The sequence below is a fragment of the Pinus tabuliformis genome, chromosome 4_1 (genome assembly GCF_031772625.1).
Source record: "Pinus tabuliformis cultivar Carrire ecotype Pingquan chromosome 4_1, CPIR1, whole genome shotgun sequence".
Classification (NCBI taxonomy): Eukaryota; Viridiplantae; Streptophyta; class Pinopsida; order Pinales; family Pinaceae; genus Pinus; species Pinus tabuliformis.
Genome location: NC_142303.1, coordinates 426,556,952 through 426,579,880, shown reverse-complemented (window position 1 = coordinate 426,579,880; position 22,929 = coordinate 426,556,952). Strand labels below are relative to the sequence as shown.

At 33.8% G+C, this 22,929-nt stretch overlaps 1 protein-coding gene across 9 annotated transcripts in view; it reads right to left on the bottom strand.

The window, feature by feature from the left end:
- LOC149176119 (uncharacterized) overlaps positions 1-22,929 on the bottom strand; it is a 331,808-nt gene that overhangs the window by 32,788 nt on the left and 276,091 nt on the right. For 6 of the 9 annotated variants that reach the window (XM_089419878.1, XM_089419880.1, XM_089419883.1 and 3 more), the window contains exons 1-2: positions 3,494-3,873; positions 3,270-3,340 (exon numbers count right to left, since the gene is read on the bottom strand). The exons of the other annotated variants lie outside the window; for them this stretch is intronic. In XM_089419878.1, coding sequence (XP_089276004.1) covers positions 3,270-3,340; positions 3,494-3,858 — 436 coding nt within the window. In that variant the 5' untranslated portion in view covers positions 3,859-3,873. Of the gene's footprint in view, positions 1-3,269; positions 3,341-3,493; positions 3,874-22,929 lie in introns of those variants that run through there. 9 annotated transcript variants of the gene reach the window in all.

The following is a 22,929-nucleotide window of genomic DNA, read 5'->3' as shown; positions in this document are numbered from 1 at the left end:
CTCCAAAAAAAGGGTTGTCACTGGTTGCCAACTACCTAAGTGCACACAGCATTAGCATAGGATTTTCTGCAATGGTTGGACCATGTTACAGTACCCCACCCTGCCACCACATGTCCGCCTCTGTTCACAACCCAGCTTGCCTGATTACCCGGAGTTCCTACCCAAGCCAAGGAGGTTAGAAAAGCATCAACGTTTTGTAGATTAGTCCCCTGTACTCACTACACCCCCAAACTTAATCTATATATGGGGATAAACTCTAAAATTTGAAAATGCTCTTAAATACACTCAGAAGTAAACGTCATAATGGTAACTTTAGGAAAGGACTCAGAAGCTAACATAATTCATAAGTCTTATAATTATCACAGTTGTAGTTAAGAAATATTTGGGCAATGCTGCAAACATCAATCGAAGACAACAAGTAAAAACTGAAATGCCCAATCATATACACACAAAAGAATGCATCATTAACTAAGCAGTTTTGTAATGGAAGAAATATATTTAATTCAGCAGCATTCCCCAGATATTCTAATATTTCCGAGTTACTTTGCTGTGTACTTTTGCAAAACTAACAAATTACTGTGAAACTACTTAACAATATATGATCAAAAGAGTTATCCTGGAAATGAACATTCAAATTTCAAGAAAAGAGGGCTGCTTACTGAGAAAAATGTTGTCCCATCTACCCTACAAACAAACCGAAATCCACGTGTCCCAATCTCAATATTGCAACTGATCCAATCACCATGGCGCTAGCATCGATGATTTGCTACCCAAACCTAAATTCTATTATTTCTTCAAAATAATACTTTCACAATCTAAATTCCATTATTTCTTCAAAATAATACTTACACTAATGAAATTATTAACAGGTTACCAAAAAAACGTCTTTCACACCCTAAATATATACAGAAGAAAGTATGAAACTTAAAATCCCACTTCACCGGTCTTTTCGGTAAACATACATAAATGTAATATAATTGATCCTTCTATAACCTATAACTTTAGAAGATGCACAAAAATGGTGAAGGAAAAACTTCTATAAAGTCAGCCCAATATGACAATATTAAAAAATGTACTTACAATTTAAAGTTCCTTGCGGAAGTAAGAAAGATTCTGAACTTGCCAACTGAATTGAGGTCAAGTGTTTAAATCATATAACTTACAATGCTCAATCCCAGGTTCAAAACCCCCAAAGATATGGTGTATCCATGCGGCCAACAGAGTTATCAAAAGTGAATTTGAATTTTGTCCTAGATGAATTTGACTGAATAGATAAACATCAGCATTGGGATCTAAGCCAAAGGTAGAGCCCACTTCGTTAACAATGGGTCATTCACCAACCAAGTATAGAAAGCTTCTAAAGTTTCAAATAGCCAGGGTTGTCAGGCAAATTTTCAAAAAACTCGATCTGAAATGGTGTTATGGACATTACCATGTTTCGAATCTTAGACCATTAAACAAGTTAACTGGTTCCTTCCCTGGAGAGTTATACGCTTAAAGAACTCTTTGCCGTGAATTTTGAATGCTTGTTTATATAATTTCTTCCTCGCATTTATTTTCCTAAGAAATTCTACATGAGTAAAAATATTTGAAAATGTTCATAAATTCATTCGTAAAATATAACAGAAGTGGTCACTTTACAAAAGGAGCAAAGAGAATTCAGGAGTCTTGAAATTTGTACATTTCGTAATAGCTCACAAACATTTGACAATAGTGCTCAGTGCAGTAGAAGGAGAACAGAAAGCACGATGTCCAACAAATGATCCAAAGATAACAAAGGACGAGTACAATCAGTGATACAGCAGCAAGAACTTTCTGGGAAGAATCTATTGCCATTAGAACCAAAAAAACAAGAGAAGATGGATGGCCAGCACAATGTCAATCAGACAATATTAAATATGCATATAATTCAAAGTTCCATACGGCAATAACGAATATTCTGAAATTTCAACTAACCAGAGTTGTCGAGCGAAAATTCAATAAACTTGGCTTGAAACGGTGCCCTAGACCTATATGACCAGAAACTCGACAGCACGATGGCAAAGAAACGGAAATGATCCAGAAAGTGTTTCCTTGGTTTTTCTCAAAACAGCCATACAATTTTTAGAAAACAGCATTTGTGTGGACAAGATGCACATTGTAGGCTGGACGAATTATTTTCTCTAAACCATCTGGCCCCATTCCACGATACGTTGTCTTGCCTGTTTTGCTTCATAATTCTCAATTCTGGTGAACAGCTTTGAACAGTAATGTTTAGAAACTCTTTAAAGGGTGATCAGATTAATATATTTGGAATCTTAAACTGACGAACAATTAAACAGCTTCCTTCCCTTCGGACCTGGGAGCTCTTTTAAAAACGTTTCACCTCACCAAGATTCTTTAATGTCTGCTCAGCGTTTCAATTTTTATTTATTCCAGGAGATTCTCCATGGGTGAATAGAAGACAAAACAATGCAGATAAAATTCACTAGCACATATAAATCCAATAGAATCCATAGCTGCGCTCAAGGACACCATGTAAACGTGAGCATTAGCCTCGGAAACCAAATGAAAGGTGCAACATTATTAGAAAAACATAGCCTATTTATAAAAAAGTAGAAACAGATAGTGCGATAGCAAACAACAGTATACATCACACACCCTTAATGGGATCAATAAGCTCAAATGATGTGTAAGTCAAGGAGCGTTGGACTCTCACTGGTGAATTTATTCTATCTGTGGTCTGTGTCTCCTATATGGCATGTGAAAAAAGATAAGGCCAGCTGTAAATCCGGGGCAAATTTGGTGAAATAGACATTCCTCATAATACTCTTAAATATTCGTGAAACTCGAGACTACAAATGTCGGACAGATTTGTAAAGCAACAAAATCTAAGAGGCGTCTTTATGGAAAATGTAAATGCTGGTATGGCCTACTTCTGTTAAATGCTCGTAAATCTGCAACATAAGTAATTCCGTCGCTGTTCAAAACACAGCCCGGATAAAAGGAGAGAGACCATTGAGATAAAAGTCCCAGCGCCTTCATAAGAAACCCTAACTCATCCTACCAGAAACTTCCCCGAATATCGTGAGCAAGCGATCACAGTTTGAAAATGTTTCGTGTCAAACATGATTCAGCCAAGTACGTAGCAAGATTTTCGAGTAATTGAATGGCCGCAGATTCGGTTCTAAAGCGTCTGGCGTGAAAATGTGCAAAAATTTGTTCACAGGCACCAATTAATGACAAAATTACGCAAATCCTTATGGTGCAAAGGAAGTTCTGAAACTCACAAGATGTAGACTGTGTAAGACACGGCTTTCTATTGCTCTCCATGCTCGCGCATACACCTTGGCCAGAAGACCTTAACCAAACATTCGTAGACAATTAGAAACCCGAAGTAAAGATTAAAAGTAAATATTAAGACGACCGTATCAGATCTGTCAGAACTCTTTGAAGGCAAAGCTCTCTGAAGGCGAATATTGCAGAGGCCATGGAAGCGGGACTCACCACGTACAATATGTGGGCCTGTGAATAACCCGTGGACGAATTAACCCCGGTGCTAAAAGACAGGGCGATTCTAGATGGATTCAGATTGGACTGTTTGTTGGACACGGCGAGTATCGAACTGGGGACTCCCCTCTGAAATGTTCTGTTATTGTTGTTTACTGCTGTGGAACGATTCGGCCGATGCTTACTGTTCGAATCCTGAGAGGCCAAAGCGCATCTGGAATTTTGTTGTGGGAGCGAAATGCGAGGAGCTTTAATATAACCGCCAGCAGCGGAAGCCTTGCTATCATTATTGCATTTGATGTGGCGTGTTGTCGTTGTCGTGGTGGGATGTGGGGCGCGCGGCGCAAGACCGAAGTCGTGGGCATTCATTGTTTGGGTTTTTGTTTTTTTTCTTTTCTTTGGCGTATGTTAAAAATATTCTGGCCAGTCTGTGGTGGGTACTGGGAAATCGTACACGTTACATGTCGTGGACATGTATGGACATAATACTCCAGTTTTAGGTAGGAGTTACAGGCGTATTCGTAACTGGAAAGACCGTAATCTATCACTTCCAGGTAACCTGTCGCCACTCTTGTCCATTTGACATTTGGTCAAAAAAATTGCAACAGAGATATGGAACTTCACATGGATGTTGCGATAAGGTTTGTAGTCAACCATACCAAATATCATTTTTTCTAAGCTTTGTTAAATAAAATACTTAAATAACAATTTTGATAAGAATTTAAGAGAGGATTGTCAACAACAACAAATAATATTTTTCTAAGCTCTGTGAAATAAAATACATAAAATACTTTAATAACAATTTTATAAGAATTTAAGAGAGGCTTAGCTAAAATGAGATTTGAATTTTTTATTATTATAGAAATTTTGTACATATGGAACGATTTTCTTTTTCCCATTTTCAATGATTTAATTCACTTAAATTTAAGATAAATAAATTTTAATTAATTAACCTTTGTCCACTTATACGGTTAGATTTTATAGAATTAAACAAGTTTATATTAAAATTGGCTGGTTGTGTTTTTAAATATTTTAATTTAAGAATATTGAATAGAAAATGATTGGTTATATATTTTTAAAGTTTGAGAATTAGAAAATATATATATTATAAAATGGAACAATTTATAAAAGATAGTCGGTCATAGTGGTTCTCATTATATTATTAATTTTTATTATCAAAAGGAAATTTATTATAAAATTAAAAATTTTAGATTAAAAATGGTAGGTAATATATTAAATTCTATATCACCTGGTGTAAAAAGATTAATAATAAATTATGCTGATTATAAAATTGAACAATTTTAAATAAAAAATGATTAGTGATATTTATACCCACTAGTAAGAAGTTAATTAATTGTATTATTAATTTTTAATTATTATAAAATTAAACAATTTTAGATAATAATAAAAAGTTGGAGATACGTATAACTTACCCTCGCTTGTTAAAGGTTATCTATGAATTATACATATTTTTTATATATTAAAAATTAAACAATTTTAAACTATAAATGGTTTGGGATACCTCCGACTTGCACCCACTTGCAAGAAGGTCAATGATGAATTATCCATGTTTTTTTTTATAGATGGAAAACTTTTATGAGCATTTAGTTCTAAACACTTTCTTATTTGATGATGATTATGATAGTTCTTTATACAACTATATTTTTCAGGGAGAAATCCTCATATGGCCGAAGCCTACAGATTTTTACAATCAATATGGCCGAAGCCAGAATTTACAGTCGAAGCCAGCGGAATTTACGACCGAAGCCAGCAGAATACAGCATAGCCGTTACAAATCGCCGAAGCAAGGGGGGCCACAGTGAACGCGGCCGCAGGAATCGAACACGGCTGGGGTGCGAAAGCCAACTGCCCCAGCCGTCATATCATGCACGTCATGTGCATGATATACATGTTAAAAAAAACTATATAATAATTCAAATACATTTAAGGTTGTGGTGAGTGATTTTTTTATGAGCATTTACTTCTAACACTTTCATATTTGATAATAAGCATGAACATATCATCATCATATAACTATATACATGTTTAAAAAACTAATACATTTAAAAAACTAATACATTCAATGTTGTGGTAACTGACAATATTTTTATAAAAATTTACTTCCAAGACTTCCCTTTTTGTATAATAATGATCATAAATATATATCATTATTATCAATATCAATATAATTATATAGATTTTTTTAAATTTTTAATAATAATTTAAATATACTTAACATTTATAATACTAACTAGGAAACTCTAATAAACTATGTACATATTTGTAAAAAAATGTTATAAAATTAAGCAATTTTCAATAATAAAATAGAGTTGGTCATACTTATACCCACTAGTAAGAGGGTTAATTAGTTGTATTGTCAACTTTCAACAATTATTATAAAATTAAACAATTTTAGATAATAAAAAAATGGTTGGCTATACCTCTAACACCCAATTTTCGAACTTGAACAATGAATTAATCATGAGTTTTTAATATCATAAAATTGTATTATAAAAGTAAGCAATTTTACATTAAAAAAAATGGTTAGTCATAACCTTCAACTTGCACATGATGAATTATGAACATTTTTAATACATGATGTTTTTTCTTTATTATAAAATTAAATGATTTTAGATAATAAAAAAATGGTTTGCAATAACTGCAACTTGCACCCACTTGAAGGGAAGTAAATGATGAATTATGCACGTTTTTTTTGAGATGACAAACTTTGTGAGCATTTAGTTCTAAACACTTTCTTATTTGATGATGATCATGATTGTTCTAGATACAACTATATCCATGTTAAAAAAACTAATAATAATTCAAATATATTTAATGTTATGGTAAGTGATTTTTTTTTATGAGCATTTACTTCTAACGCTTTTATATTTAATAATGAACATGAACATATTCTGATCATCATAGGTACAACCATATACATGTTAAACACTTAACATGTTGTGGTAAGTGATAATTTGTTTATAAATATTTACTTCTAAAACTTTTTTTTGTATGGCAATGATCATAAATATATATCATTATTATCATAATCAATATAAATATATAGAGTTTTAAATATTTTAATAATAATTCAAATATATTTAACATATATAATACAACGATAAATTATGTACATTTTTATAAAAATATTATAGAATTAAACAATTTTCCATAAAAAAAATTGGGTGGTCATACTTATGCACACTAGTAAGAGGGTTAATTAATTGTACTATTAACCTTCAACAATTATTATAAAATTAAACAATTTTAGATAAGAAATGGTTGACTATATCTCTAAGACCCACTTTTGGAACGTGAACAATGAATTATGGGTGGTCATACTTATACCCACTAGTGAGAGGGTTAATTAATTGTAGTATTAACTTTCAACAATTATTATAAAATTAAACAATTTTAGATAAGAAATGGTTGGATATACCTCTAACACCTACTTTTGGAACGTGAACAAATGAACGCTTTTTAAATATTATAAAAGTAGGCAATTTTATATTAAAAAATGCCTAGTCATACCTCCAACTTTCACATGATAAATTATGAATGTTTTTAATACATGTTGTTTTTTCTATATTATAGATTTAAACAATTTTAAATAAAAAATAGTTAGCAATACCTGCAACTTTCACCTACTTGGAGGAAGGTCAATGATGAATTATGCACGTTTTTCTTACAAGAAATAAAAAATGGTTAGGGATACCTGCAACCTGCACCCACTTGGAGGAAGGTCAATGATGATTATGCACGTTTTTATTGCACCCACTTGCAAGAAGGTCAATGATGAATTATGCACATTTTTCTTTATAGATGAAAGTTTTTTTTTTATAGATGACAAACTTTTATGGGCATTTAGTTGTAAACACTTAATGTTGTAGTAAGTGATAATTTGTTTATAAATATTTACTACTAAAACTCTTTTTGTATAGTAATGAACATAAATATATATCATATTATCATTATTAATATAATTATTATATAGATTTTTTAAATTTTTAATAATAATTCAAACATACTTAACATTTGTAATACTAGCAAGGAATCTCAATGATAAATTATGCACAATTTTGTAAAAAGTGTTATATAAAAATGGATGGTCATACTTATACCCACTGGTAAGAGGGTGAATTAATTTTATTATCAAATTTCAACAAAAATTATAAACTTACACAGTGTTAAATAAGAAATGGTTGGCTATACATCTAACACCCACTTTTGGAATGTGAACAATGAATTATGCATGCTTTTTAAATATTATAAAATTGCATTATAAAAGTAATCAACAATTTTCAATAAATAAAAATGGGTGGTCATTTTATACCCATTAGTAAGAGGGTTAATTAATTGTATTATCAACTTTCAACAATTATTATAAAATTAAACAATTTTAGATAAGAAATGGTTAGCTACACCTCTAAAACCCATTTTTGGAAAGTGAACAATGAATTATGCATGCTTTTTAAATATTATAAAATTGTATTATAAAAGTAATTAAACAATTTTCAATAAAAAAATGGGTGGTCATACTTATACCTATTAGTAAGAGGTTAATTTATTGTATTATCAACTTTCAACAAATATTATAAAATTAAACAAGTTTAGATAAGAAATGGTTGGCTATACATCTTACACTTATTTTTGGAAAATGAACAATGAAATATGCATGTTTTATAAATATTATAAAATTGTATTTTAAAAGTAACCAATTTTATTTATAAAAAAATGTTACTTCTAACTTGCACATGACAAATTTTCATAAGTATTTACTTCTAACACTTTTTTATTTGATGATGAACATACATTATTGTAATCATTATAGATACACCTATATACATGTTAAAATAATAATAATGATAACTCAAATACATTTAATGTTGTGGTAAGCTAATTTTTTATGAGCACTTACTTTTAACACTTTCTTATTTGATAATAAACATGAACATTCGTCATTATATACAAGTTAAAAAAACCAATATTTTTTTTATAAATATTTACTTCTAAACAAAATTTATTTGATAATAATTGTAAATATATATATCTAGGAATTTAGACTTCTGTGATCCATAATATTGTTTAGATAATCTTCGGCAAAATCACATAACCAATCTTTTGTCGACGCGTTTCGAACCAACCAGTGTGGTTCATCGTCAGGACAAGTTGAAGAACCAATCGGCTAAGCTTGATTAAATAGAGGTGCAGAGACTCCAACGGCTAATTTTGACCAATGACCCTAGTCAAATTAGTTAATATTTAAAAAAAAAAAAAAAAAAAAATTAATAACAGAGTTAATTTAAAAATAAATAAATCTAATATTAAATATTAAGAGAATTCCTAGGTAATACCATATCTTAATAATCTAGTTATATTGGTCATTTCACATTTATTTATATTTGATATTATTCCAATATATTTTTCTAAAAAAGGTAATACACACTATTAGGTAATTGGTAATAATGGTAAGATAGATCTTTAGAATATATTATTTTTATCTATTATTTAAATATAATGGTCTGTTCAAATTTAAATTTAGTAAGTTATATATGTTTATTAAATAATCTACTTAATAATTTATAATTCCAACCAAATCATAATTATTCCTAGAATTTAGCTCCTTAAGGTAAATATCAGATTATAGGGTTGTTAAATATCAGATTGGTTATGTGATTTTGCCAAAGATTATCTAAACAATATATATATCATTATTATCATTATCATTATCAATATAACTGTATTTTTTAATTTTTTAATAATAATTCATATATACGTTAACATTTATAATACTTGTGAATTTAGGTTTTGGTTATCTATATTACTATTATCTTGTAATAATCTTGTAATAACAATACAAAAAATTTATCATATAATTTTCACCAAAAAAATAACTCAACAATTTATAATACTATTTTTTTAATATAATTATATATATATATATAAATTACATTTTTTTAAAATTAAAAAAGTTATTAAAATTTACTTTAAAAACAAATAATTAATTTACACCCAAAAAAATTACATATTTATCCTCTAAACCTCCTAAAAAAGAGTTTAGAATAAAACTTAACCCATCTCTAATGACATTTCCCATAACAAAAAAACCTTCCTCTCCCACTAAGGGTGGTCATTGAACATTCCATCCCTAAGAGTTCTCTCAATCCTAGTTAAAAATCCAAAACCAATCCATTTTCAAATTACTATATTATTTATATGTAAATTATATACCAACTTTATATACCATCAACTCAATAAATTATTAATTTTAATATGCATTTTCTCGTGTACGTATATGAGGTGGTACAAATATTTTCGATGTAAAGTACGACTTTAAAAGTACAACACATATATATTGTATTCAAATATATGTCAGTTGCGTGGGGATTTGGTCGACAACTAGTGGAAGTCTATCGCACGCACTTCGGTTTCATGTTTTTTAATGTACTTTGTATAGTTTTATTTGAGGAGCCCAAAATGACGTGTATCCGGGGTTTCTAGGTTGTCTAAACAACTATATATTATTGGCAAAAAAGTGGACAAGCTAAAATCGAAGTTCTAAACACTTTAGAAAAAGATTTTTATACCCTTTTCTCCACATGACATTGGACGGGTTATTTTATGAGAGGGTTTAATGGTTTTTTAATACAATTAGTATAGTATATAATATAATAATTTCTATTGAATGGGTTATTTTATGAGAGGGTTTAATGGTTTTTTAATTCAAATAATATAGTATAGTATATAATAATTTCTAATAAATAATTAAAAGATTTGAAATGCTTAAACCATAAGTTATTTATATTTTATCATTCTCCATGCAACTTCTTATTATTATTATTTTGAATCCTAACATAATTATTGTTTTCAACGTTTGTTGCTTATGTATTATTAATTGATTATACTCTAAGTAATTGCGTTGTTTTCAAAGTTTGTTACATTCGATACATTTTGTCGTTTGATACATGTGGAGTATTAGGTAATTTGTTTTTTTTGGGGTATGGTTTGTTTTATTGTTATTAAATTAGTTTTAAGTTTAGTCGGTATAAAAATAAGGGGATGGATAAAGGTCAAAATTCTTTAGTTAACGTTTCAATTTAAATTTAATTATTATTATTATAAATGATAAGTGAATTTAATTGGTTTGTTTTTTGTTTTGTATTAGGAGTATTAGTAGACTTGGTATTTTTCATCAAGGAGGTCTAGAGTCAAGTTAGAGGGGCTTATTTATGGTCAGTTTAATACAATTACTTTTATGTGGGTTAATTATGTTTCAAATTTAGGTAAGGGTCCAATATTTGTTAACAAATACTTTTGAACTTGGGACGTTGACTTTTGTTATTTAATAGTTTAATCTTTAAGTTAATATTTATTTATTTGTTTTACCATGGTGAATCAGTAAATCATTGGAGTAATTTGGGCTAGGCCCCCGATCAACCTAGCAAGTGTTACTATAAAACCAAAAGTATATTCAATAACCCGTAATATAAATATAGCAGAGGGATTTATGACTTAGCAAGAGTCGAAACACCACGAGGGCGAGGGAGCCTACTCCTTGAGCCAAAGATATCCTCATGTGAGATTTAAAACTAGATAAGATAATCTTAAATTAATATCAATATCTTGCAAACCAATACTTATTAAGAAACATATGGCTTAATAAAAATCAAAACCTTCAAAAACACATCTCTAGAAGGGGGACATTCCTAGGTGTAGTTTACCCTTGTAAACTTACCACAACGAACCAAATTTCATTAGTGCTTCATGTTCAAATATTTGGTATCAATACAAATACAAATGTATTATAGTATTTATATAAAATGATAGTTAATAGAATTATTTATTAGTATATTACGAATTATTTATTAGAAGGAGTGATTTTTTTTAAAGATTATTGTTATTATGTATGTGAGTCATTTTAAAATGATAATTGATATTATAAACTTTATTTTACTAATTTCAATCTTGTACCTCCAATTTCATATGATGGAATGAATATCAAATAAGCTATTCAAAGTTAGGATAAATTTGTCATTTTAAACAAGTATTCAAAATTCTTTTTGGATAAATAGAAGTTGTTACATATATCTATAATAATGAATTAAATTAACAAGTTGTTATATATATTTATTTAATGAAGTGAGTTAACAAGTAAACAAATTCAATTTTTTTTAATAAGTTATTTTTTTGGTACAAGGCTTTAATTTTTTATTATTATTAATTCTAAGAATTTTGATCATTTTAAAGTGAATCAAAATCTCTAAAAACATAATTTTATAGTATATATAATATAGAATTATAATTTTTCACAAATCCTATTAAATGTAGGAAAACAATTCAACTTAAAATAAATAAATAAACAAAGAAAAAATAAAATAAAATAAAAGAGTTTGTCCATATATTAACTGGTAAGAAACTTGACCATATACTTTCAAGTTTCAAATTCATGATATTTGTACCTTCAATGATATGTTATTCTCTAACATCAAATTAAAATGCAGTGGGGCTGAGAGATACTAAATATAATTTGATAGTGACCTAACCTTTTTTAGAGTTGTATGATGATTTTCCATGTAATAATCCCCTGGTAGTGGTGGACCTTAGAGTAGGGTTTGTGCTTTTTTGTTATCATGGTGAGGTTTTGTTAGGAAGAACATGTTTTATTTATATAATACAACACCATATAAGAGTGCATCTCTCATTGGTACACATGTTCATGGTGATTTAATTAGTGAATGACCATTGGAAGGAGACTATGGTTTTATTTCAGCATTAACAATGTGCACATAGGTTGAAGTTGATTTAATTGTTCAATGGTTAAATTAATATACTTATCTAATAAAACTTAATTGTTTGGGCTCCTCACCTCTTTAGCTTGGCACATATATTATTTTAATGGAGGTGGTTATGGAGGGTTTTGTTAGGAGGCCTATAGCATAACTAGAGAGCCACATATGTCATTTGTACATGCATTTAATTGACCCTGTAATTATTGTTTAGCATATCTTTGGATAATGCAATTGTGGAGACGCTTTTGCTATTTTTAGAGATATATATTTTATTATTTCATGGAGTTTTGGCAAGGTAAAAACAAATTTCGCCTTATTTACTTGGATTTGTCTTGTGGAGACAATCCACTTCCTATTTTTGGGTTTGACTACTTCGTTCCTTGTGACATGTGTCATCTACTTAACATCTTGCACATTGATCTATAGAGTTGGTTGCCTCGGGAATCACATGCCAATTGGTTACATGCATTTTGTAGACCACTTGTTATTTTAGGAGGTTTATTATGGAGCATTCTCCTAGGAGGAATATTTTATTGTTTTATCTCTCATACACCTTTAGGGCACACTTTGTGTACTCTTCTAGGTGGAGCCTTGAGTACATCCTCTTAGATTTGACAATATTTTATTTTATTTTGCATGCATCTATAGTGCAGGGAAAATTTCATGTGCACATCTTGCATGTTGACCTAGTTCTCATGCCCATTTTTAGTTGTATGTTGTCCCTTGGAGACTTTTAATGTAATTTTTTTCCTATTTTTGGAGGGTAAGTTGTCCTCAAGAGAGTTGTGTCCACATGTGGTGACATGGTCAACCATGTATTTATGAGAGATTTAACTACTCCATTATTATATTATTTCTTTGACTTGTTATGTAGTTAATAAATAATGAATATTCTACCATATAATACAGAATACACTTTATAAAGATTAACTTTTTCCCATTGTAATGATGGTTGAGAATTTGGGGATTTGGAGCTCTCAAGTTGGACTTCACTTCTACATCACATGTTTGGAGACTAATGGAAGATTAGAGGTATATCATGTTTTATGTGAGACTTTCATTGTGAAATCATTTTCCACATGCTTCCTTTTATATTAGGAAACCCTTATGGAATGTTACTACCAACAAGTGTTTGAGAAGGTTCCCTTGTTTTGGGAACCATAGTGTTACAACAAGAATCCTCTTAGATTTAACAATATTTTACTTTATTTTGCATGCATCCATAGTGGAGGAAAATTTTCATGTAGACATTATGAATGTTGACCTAGCTCTCGTGCCCATTTTTAGTTGTATGTTGTCCCTTGGAGACTTTTAATGTAAATTTTTTCCTATTTTTGGAGGAGGGGAATTTTCATGTGGACATCTTGCATGTTGACCCGGTTCTCATTCCCATTTTTAGTTGTATGTTGTCCCTTGGAGACTTTTAATGTAAAATTTTTCCTAGTTTTGGAGGAGGGTAAGCTGTCCTCGAGAGCGTTGTGTCCACATGTGGTGACATGGTCAACCATGTATTCATGAGAGATCTAACTACTCCATTATTATATTATTTCTGTCACTTGTTTTGTAGTTAATAAATAATGAATATTCTACCATATGATACAAGAGACACTTTATAAAGATTAGTATTTTCCCAATTATAATGGTGGTTGAGAATTTGGGGATTTGGAGCTCCTAAGTTGGACTTCACTTTTACATCACATGTTTGAAGACTAACGGAAGATTAGAGGTATATCATATTTTATGTGAGACTTTCATTGGGCAATTATTTTCCACATGCTTATTTTTATATTAGGAAATCCTTATGTCATGTTATTACCAATAAGTGTTTGAGAAGGTTCCCTTGTCTTGGGAACCATTGTGTCACAACAAAATCTAGCACCCTCAAATAATATAAAGCCCCAAGCATCAAGGGGTTAATCTTGTGCAACTAAGGAACATTACCCATTGTCACCACATAGTTATTCATCTCTCTTTAGGTTGGCTCTTTTCCAACTCAATGGGAGATTCCTTAAAAAGTGGGATTTATAAGGCTATAGATTGGAGGCACAAGGTGGTTTATGAAGAGTAAGCATAGGAAAAACAAGTGATAGTAGTATAATGGATTAATGAGTTGGAAAACAACTGGAAAAGAAAACATGAGAACTAGGTCAATGTGCAAGGTGTTCACCTGGGATGCATGCAAAATTTAATAAAATAATTTTAAACGTATAAGGATGTGCTCAAAGGTTCATGTAGAAGAGCTCACAAAATGCACCGTCAATGTGCATGAGATATAAAACAATAAAATATTTCTTATATGGAAATGCTCCATAACCAACCTCCAAAAGGTGGTCCACATGATGCATGTAACCAATCCACGTGTATGAATTCAAGGAAACCAACTCCATGGATGAATGTGTATGATGTCAAGTAGATGAAGTTCTTAACAAGAAATGAAGTAGTCAAACCCCAAAATAAGAAGTGGACAATCTCAATAGTACAAATCTAAGGAGATAATGACAAATTAGGGTTTTGACACTACCAAAACTACGCAAAATAATAAAATACATATCTCTAAGAATTGCAAGTGTTTACAAAAGTGCACCCTCCAATGATATGCTCAAAATAATAATAGAAACAATTAAATGCAAGTAAAAGCCATGAAATTGGCCCTCCAAGTATGTCATATGCATCCCAAAAAAACCCTCCATAACCACCTCCAATAAAAATAATATATATAGCAAGTCAAAGAGGTGAGGGTGGCCAATCCAATAATTTAATTTGGATAAAGTAGATTACTTTAACCATTGAATAGTTAAATCAACCTCAACATGTATGCACAAAGGCTAATGCTAAAATAAAACTATGATTCCCTTCCAATAGCCACCAATTGATAATATCATCATGAACATGTGAGCCAATGAGGGGCGCACTTTAATAAAGTGGTGTATTGTGTAAATAAAAGAAGTTTTCCCTAGCAAAAGCTAACCATGATAACAACAAAACATAAAGCCCTCCCTAAGGTGCACCACCACAAAGAGATTATTACATAAAAAAATCATCATCTAATTTTAGTAAAGGTCAGATCATCATCAAATCATATTATACACCCCCATCCCCCACCCAACTTCAACTCGATCTTAGGAAATAACAAATCAATGAGGGTATAAACATCATCAAACACATCCCTCCCTAGGTCATGTCTAGAAAAATTTATATCATTAACTTATATCACCTAGGAAAGTCTAATAAAGACAATATGGATCTCCCATCATAACAACATCATACAGGAAAGGGACATAACAAAGTTTGAACCTATCCAATCATCAAGTGTGTTACCCATCACACATACAACACATGAGGATCATGTAGAACACCCCCTCTTAGTGGTACCAACGTCTTACATCAACACACTAAGTCACTAGGCAACGTCAAGAACATCATGAAGCATTTATCTCTTACCACTATTATCTAACTCCAAGATAATTCATACCATCATCCACATCTAAGATAAGCATTACACCATACTATAATGAGATAGCATCTTCCACAAGCATCAAATATGCAACAAAACTGTGATCAACAAGGCAATCAAATGGGATAAAATCAATAAACCAACAAGCACAATCATATAACCAAGGAGAAGTGACATTCCCCCAACCAAAATCCTTCATCAAATAATCCAATGCAATGAAGAGAAGGGGCTCCATCAAGATGAACCCCCCCAAATAGTCCAAATGCATGACTTATTATAACTTTATTATAAATCCTTGGCTCCCTATATTTGATCCTAACACTATGTCAACTACCAAACATTAAATGTTACTAGAAACATTGATATAAACAACACTTGTATTTTCTGTATTCAGGCTTCTGTGATCCATAATGAATTAAGCAAAGTCTTTCTCATACATTGCTTAAAACATATGTATTCTTATACATTGTGATGAGAATTATAGCTAGTGTAGAGGCTTGTTGTTTGTTGAATTTCCACGATCTTGGGTCTAGGATAGAATCTTAAAATCTCTGACACTACAAAACCAGGAATCTCAACAAGAACCACTTTGCACAGCGGAAAATATAAAGTAGTAAATCACATATGCACAAGTATACACAATTTTTAACAAATATTGTACAATAATGTACAACCCAATCTTCGTTATATTAAACCAAATCTAAATAATACAACAGTCTATGGTATACAAGATAAAATGACATTCTTCGTTGTAGCTTCTATGTCATATCTTGTCCTGTCACTCCTTCGCTTTCGTATTGCTCTCTAACTGCCCCTTAGTCCTTCAAAGGACAACACATAGAGACTCCAAGAGGGCTGCCACCTAACATTGTTGCAAGTCACTTATGTTGCATCTACACGGGATGATCCAATCTGCTCTCTAGGCTGGCCAATTCCCGAGCTCCAATCTACCAGGCTAGTAGTCACTTTTGTCCATCAAATTTCTACACCTTCAACACCAAACTTCACCCAACCTTCAACTCTTCTTCGTCACTCAAGATAGCTTGTCTATGAACATGTTGCCCTCCACCAAACCAATGGCTCTCAATCCAATCACTGCAAGATTTGCTCCAATGAAGGCTCTTTATCACCCAATCAAGCCTCGAACTTGGCTCCCACAGGCTTCTCAACAATCTGATCCAAAACTGGTCAAATCTTTGACCCAACACCTACAAGAATGTCATCACAAACATATTCCATCTCACTGTTCAAGGTCTTCTCCAAACGCTACAAACTAGGCTTGGTTAGGGCATCATCACAATCCATTTTCCAGCCTTGACTTCTACCTAGACTTGCACCTAAGGATTGTGGTTGTCCTTCAATGAGATGTTGTCCCTCCACGCTGCAACTTTTGGGCAGTTTCAAGCCCTTAACACAGACTTTCCCTCCCTTTATTACAGTCGCACCCTACATGACCTCAAAACAGGTCTGCAGCAACCTCTTTTGAGGATTGTCCACCCTCAACAAACCTCCAAACAGTGTCCCCTTCCTCAGTCGTCTAGTACAACACCTCGACCCTCCAATCAGCAGCTCGTTTACTTAAAAGTGGCCCTAAAACAACCCCTTCTCTCCTACACAGGTCACTTCCTCTTGTTGCGACCAAAACATGGATCTTCTCCTCCTCAATGAGCTCTTGTGTCGTGTTGTGTTGCACAAATTGGATCAGGAAATGTCCTCCACTTGACCTCCTATATATACAAATAAATAGGGCTCCTTAAAATGACATCCATGGGCTTTGGCAACTAGCACATGCCTTCTTTTCACCAACCCGACCTAGACATACATGTGCAAAACCCAATTATAAACTTCAAAATGTCATATCTCCATTTCTACAACTCGGAATTGGATGATTCTCATTGCATTAGATTCGTCTCGCTGAGAGCTATCATCCTCATCCATCACATGTCAAAATGTGCTCATGGTTTTGGCTCAAATCTCGATGGGTGCAAAACCCCTACCTTGGGTTCCAATCCCACAAGTGACTCTTGTGGCATTTTGTCCTCCAATCCCCGAACCCTAGGGCTTGGAGTACCTCCCAAGCTACTCAAAAATCAACTCTCCCTCTTTGTGAGGGAGGTACTTCCACGACTAGGAATTAACTCATCATCATCATCACTACTCGCAACACTTACCCAACTCTTGGCATTCAAAATTGCAGCAATCCCTATTCTGTGAACTACGCCTCTCTCGAAAGTGTCACTATCACCACTGGAAGCACCCTGCTTCTTCTTCCTATCCTATAATGTCTTCCACTCTCAAAATGATTCCTTCTTGGCAGCTATAGGAGCACCCTTGCTCCCCACTGACCACACGCTCTTCTTGGACTGGAAAGTCCCCCTCTGAATCTGCAAGATTCCTCTAGAACTCGATTTCCTCTGAGTCTCTAAAATCTGGACCTTCTCAGGAAAATAAACCTACTTCTTTAGAACCTATATCTGCTCCTCTGAAGCCTGTAACTGCACCTGCTTCTCTGGAACCTGCACCTACTCCTCTTGCTTCTCCTTTCCATGATCTACAAGCTTGCCCATCAACCTGTAGAGACCATGCTCTCTAACTCCAAGCACCATATCAATGGAGATAGAGCCTCTAGGCCTGAGTCTTGCCTTCCCAACTTGGAACAAGACCTCAAACCCATTCTTCTCAATCATCGAGACAGATATGACATTATATCTGAACCCTGGTACAAACAGTTCATCCTGGACTCGCATCACACGTCATGTCTCCATCCTGAATGGCACAACTCTCGATCCTCAGATCTCCTTCTGACTCTTGTCACCCAACACCATGTGCAACTTTGAGTCCCATTCAGCTAGAGTATCAAAAACCTCCTGTGACCCTGTCATATGTTTCGTCGCACCACTGTCTACATACCATCCATCCTCATTGATAGTACCCTATGAGAAATGAGAGAATCATAGCAAATTCTTCCTCCTTCAATCTCTTGGTAAGATCCTCTATCTCAGCAAAAGTGGCAACACCGACACCCTGCTTTCCTTTCTTCTTCTCGTCATCTCCCTTTTTCTTCATCGGACATCTCGACAAAAAATGACCCATCTCGCCATAGTTGAAACACTTGACCTTACTCAATTCTTTCTTATGCTTACCCTTCATTCATGTTGCAAGTGCCACATCATCATTGAAAGGCTTCTTCTTTGGATGAAGATCTTCGTCTCACAACTCTTCCTAAATGAAGTCGTCCCACAGCCTATTCCAGTCTGGCAACTTCTCTCTGGCAACAATCCCTTGGATGAAGGGATTCCATTCCTCGATGAACCATTTCAAAGCAATCTCACCATATCTCCATCTGAAATAGTCACACCGACAACAACAAGCTCATCTTTGACCTGAGACAATCTCGTCAGATATGAAGTCACGCCTTCACCCTTTATCATCTTAGTGGACTTCAACTTATTGTCTAATACCAATATCCGATTCTCATTTTTATTCTGGAACAAATTCTGAAGAGCCATCCACATCTAATGTGCGGTGTTCTTCCCGCACAAATGAGCTATTACGACATCCTTCACACTATCTAGGATGATCAATCTCACCCTCATATCCAAATCCTCGTACACTTCCAACTCCTTTGGGTCAATTGGCTTCTTGATGGCTTTCTCAGCGATCTCCCGGATCATGTTGACCTGTAAGACCAACTTGATCCTTTCCTTCCATGGACTATAATTGGACAACCCCTCCAACCTGTCCTCGTACCGGATACCAACATGCAACTTCGACATTGTCACCTACAATGTGACCAACTCCCTCTTAAGTTGTACTTCGATGTGCACAACTCCGATTCACTGACTTCCAAAGTAGCTCAGACACGCTCTGATTCCATGTTGAATTTCCACAATCTTGGGTGTAGTTTAGAATCTTAAAGTCTTTGACGCTACCAAACCTAGAATCTCAACAAGAACTACTTTGCACAGCAGAAAATATAAAGCAGTAAATCACATATGCACAAGTATACACAATTTTTAACAAATATTGTACAATAATGTACAACCCAATCTTTGTTATATTAAACCAAATCTGAATAATACAATAGTCTATGGTATACAAGATATAATGACAATCTTCGTTGTAGCTTCTATGTCGTATCTTGTCTTGTCAGTCCTTCGCTTTTGTACTGGGCTCTAGTTGTCCCTTAGTCCTTCGAAGGACAACACAAAGACTCCAGGAGGGTTGCCACCTAACATTGCTGCAAGTCACTTCTATTGCATGTACACGGGCTAATCCAATCTACTCTCTAGGTTGGCCAATTCCCGAGCTCCAATCTGTCAGGATAGCAGTCACTTTTGTCCATCAAAGTGTTGCATTTACGACACCAATCTTCACCCAACCTTCAGCTCTTCTTTGTCACTTCAAAATAGCTTGTTTAGGGCTACTTTGGGTAGCCAACACGCTGCCCTCCACTAGACCAATGGCTCCCAATCCAATGACTGCGAGATTTTCTCCAATGAAGGCTCCCAATCACCAAATCAAGCCTCCAACTCGGCTCCCACAGGCTGCTCAACAATCTAATCCAAAATTGGTCAAGTCTTTGACCCAACACCTACAAGAATGTCATCACAAACATGCTCCAACTCATTGTTTAAGGCCTGCTCCAAACACTACAAACTAGGCCTAGTTAGGGCATCATCACGATCCCTTTTCTAGCCTTTACTTCTGCCCAGATTTGCACCTAAGAACTACAGTTCTCCTTCAATGAGAGGTTGTCCCTCCATGCTACAACTTTTGGGTTATTTCAAGCTCTTAACACAAACTTTCCCTCCCTTTATTACAGCGGCACCCTACAGGACCTCAGAAAAGGCCTGCGACAACCTCTTATGATGACTGTCCACCCTCAACAAACCTCAAAACAGTGTCCCCTGCCTCGGCCCTCCAATCAGCGGCTCGTTTGCCTGAAAGTGGCCCTAAAACCACCCCTTCTCTCCTACACAAGTCACTTCATCTTGTTGCGACCAACACAAGGATCTTCTCCTCCTCAACGAGCTCTTGTATTGTGTTGTGTTGCACAAATTGGATGAGGAAATGTCCTCCACTTCACCTATTATATATACACATAAAGAGGGCTCCTTAAAACGTCATCCATGGGCTCTGACAATTGTCATATGCCTTCTTTTCACCAAGCCAACCTAGACATACATGTGCAAAACCCAATTATAAACTTCAAAAATGCATATCTCCATTTCTACAACTCAGAATCAGATGATTCTCGTTGCGTTAGATTCGTCTCACCGAGAGCTATCATCCTCATCCATCACATGTCGAAATGTGCTCATGGTTTTGGCCCAAATCCCGATGGGTGCAAAACCCCTACCTTGAGTTCCAAGCCCACAAGTGACTCCTGTGGCACTTTGTCCTCCAATCGCTGAACCCTAGAACTTGGAGTACCTCCCAAGCTACTCAAAAATCAACATTGTTAGGTCGGAACATCGGAGAAGTAGTTAAGACAAGTTATAGTGACCACTTGGTAAGGGTGGGAAAGAATCCCATCTTATAATTTCACTTAAATCAATAAAGTGAAAGTCAAATTTATCATGTTCTCCTAGTGTTAGAAATCTAAATGAAATATTCTAGAATGTCAAATTTATCATGTTCTTTGAATGTTAGGAATCTAAATGAAATATTCTAGAATATCAGCGAGTTAAATTTGTTCTAATCTTAGCCTTCTACCTCATTGTTAGCTTCCTAGGATTGAGGAGATTACTTGCTAAGATATAAGAAATTAGTTGCTAGAATTGAGAAGATTAGTTATTCCCCTGAAAGCCTATATAGGACAAGCATAAACATGACATTATAGGAGAAGTTGAAACATACATGGTAACACTTGAGAGATGCTGAGAGCAAGAGAAGAAGGAAAGTGCATATGAGAGGAAAGTGTGCAGCTCGTTAATAGCAAATAACAAACGGAAATCTGTAGCAGATAGCAAGAGGGAATCTATATAGCAGTAGACGCTGCTGCCTTCTTTCTTCAGCAAGCCATACTTCTATTTCAGCACTTTATTTTATAATAAAAAATTTACCATGCAGCTGTTAAGATAACTTGTAAGCTTTAATCATTGTACCTGTGTATTATTCATTTATTACTCCAACATAGGATTGTTGCAAGTAGAAAAATATTCATCTCTGTGATTACATAAATTCAAATCGAAAGCCATTTAACCATCTAGAGCCTTCGAAAAAGTTTTACACATTACTTATTTTAAATGTTATAATGCAGGTAAAGAAGTGGAAGTCAAATTTCAAGATTGTGGCAAATCATCATTTTGTGCTATCGCTTGGTTAAGTATCTGTTCAGCAAAAACAACTGCGGTGAGGATAGTTATGGTAGAATGCTGTTTGAAGTTGTGGTTTCTCTTTCAGTGCTCTCTGCCATTTTTGTCTATAAAGTCACTTCTGAATCCTGATATGTTAAGTGGGAGTCCAATTTTCAAGGTTGTGTCAAATCATCATTTTGTCCTATCGCTTGGTTCAGTAGCAAATACAACTACGGTGAGGATGGTTATGGTAGAAGGCAGTGTGAAGTTGTGAAGTTGTGGTTTCTCACTCAGTGCCCTGTGTCATTTTTGTCTATAAAGTCACTTATGATTTGTTAATTCTGCCCCTCACAGGGCAAGAGCATTAAAAACCGGTAGCTTCGAAATTGAGTTTAACAATACTTAAATCAACCTAAATAAACCCTAAAGGATAACCTCTAAAATATTTTCAAAATTATGTCATCAACGTTCGACCAATATCACATAAACGAAAGGCCAGACGAATGGTTTTCTATCCATTTTATGATGGGAAGAAAATTGTATAGCTGGAAAAGAGAAAAAAAAGTCGAAGCAGCCTGACCCTAAAGCAGAAAGAGAATCTGAACAAAACTAAGATCCCTCTCTGCTTTTAAGGGAAAACGATGTTCACGATGCAACACAGTACTTGAAAAGAAAGAATGTCATCAAGTATCTACTCGCAACCAAAGCCCAGAAAAGAGGAACCAAACATTATTAGGTAAATATACCTAGAATATCAGCTGGTTGTAATCAATATAAGGGTACCTAGAATATAACGGTACAAAAGATTCGAAGGAAAGAAGAGTTGTCACAAGGATTCCACACTGACCAAAGCTGTCTGCCAAACTTCAGTAGACTCAAGTCTCACGGGTTGCTT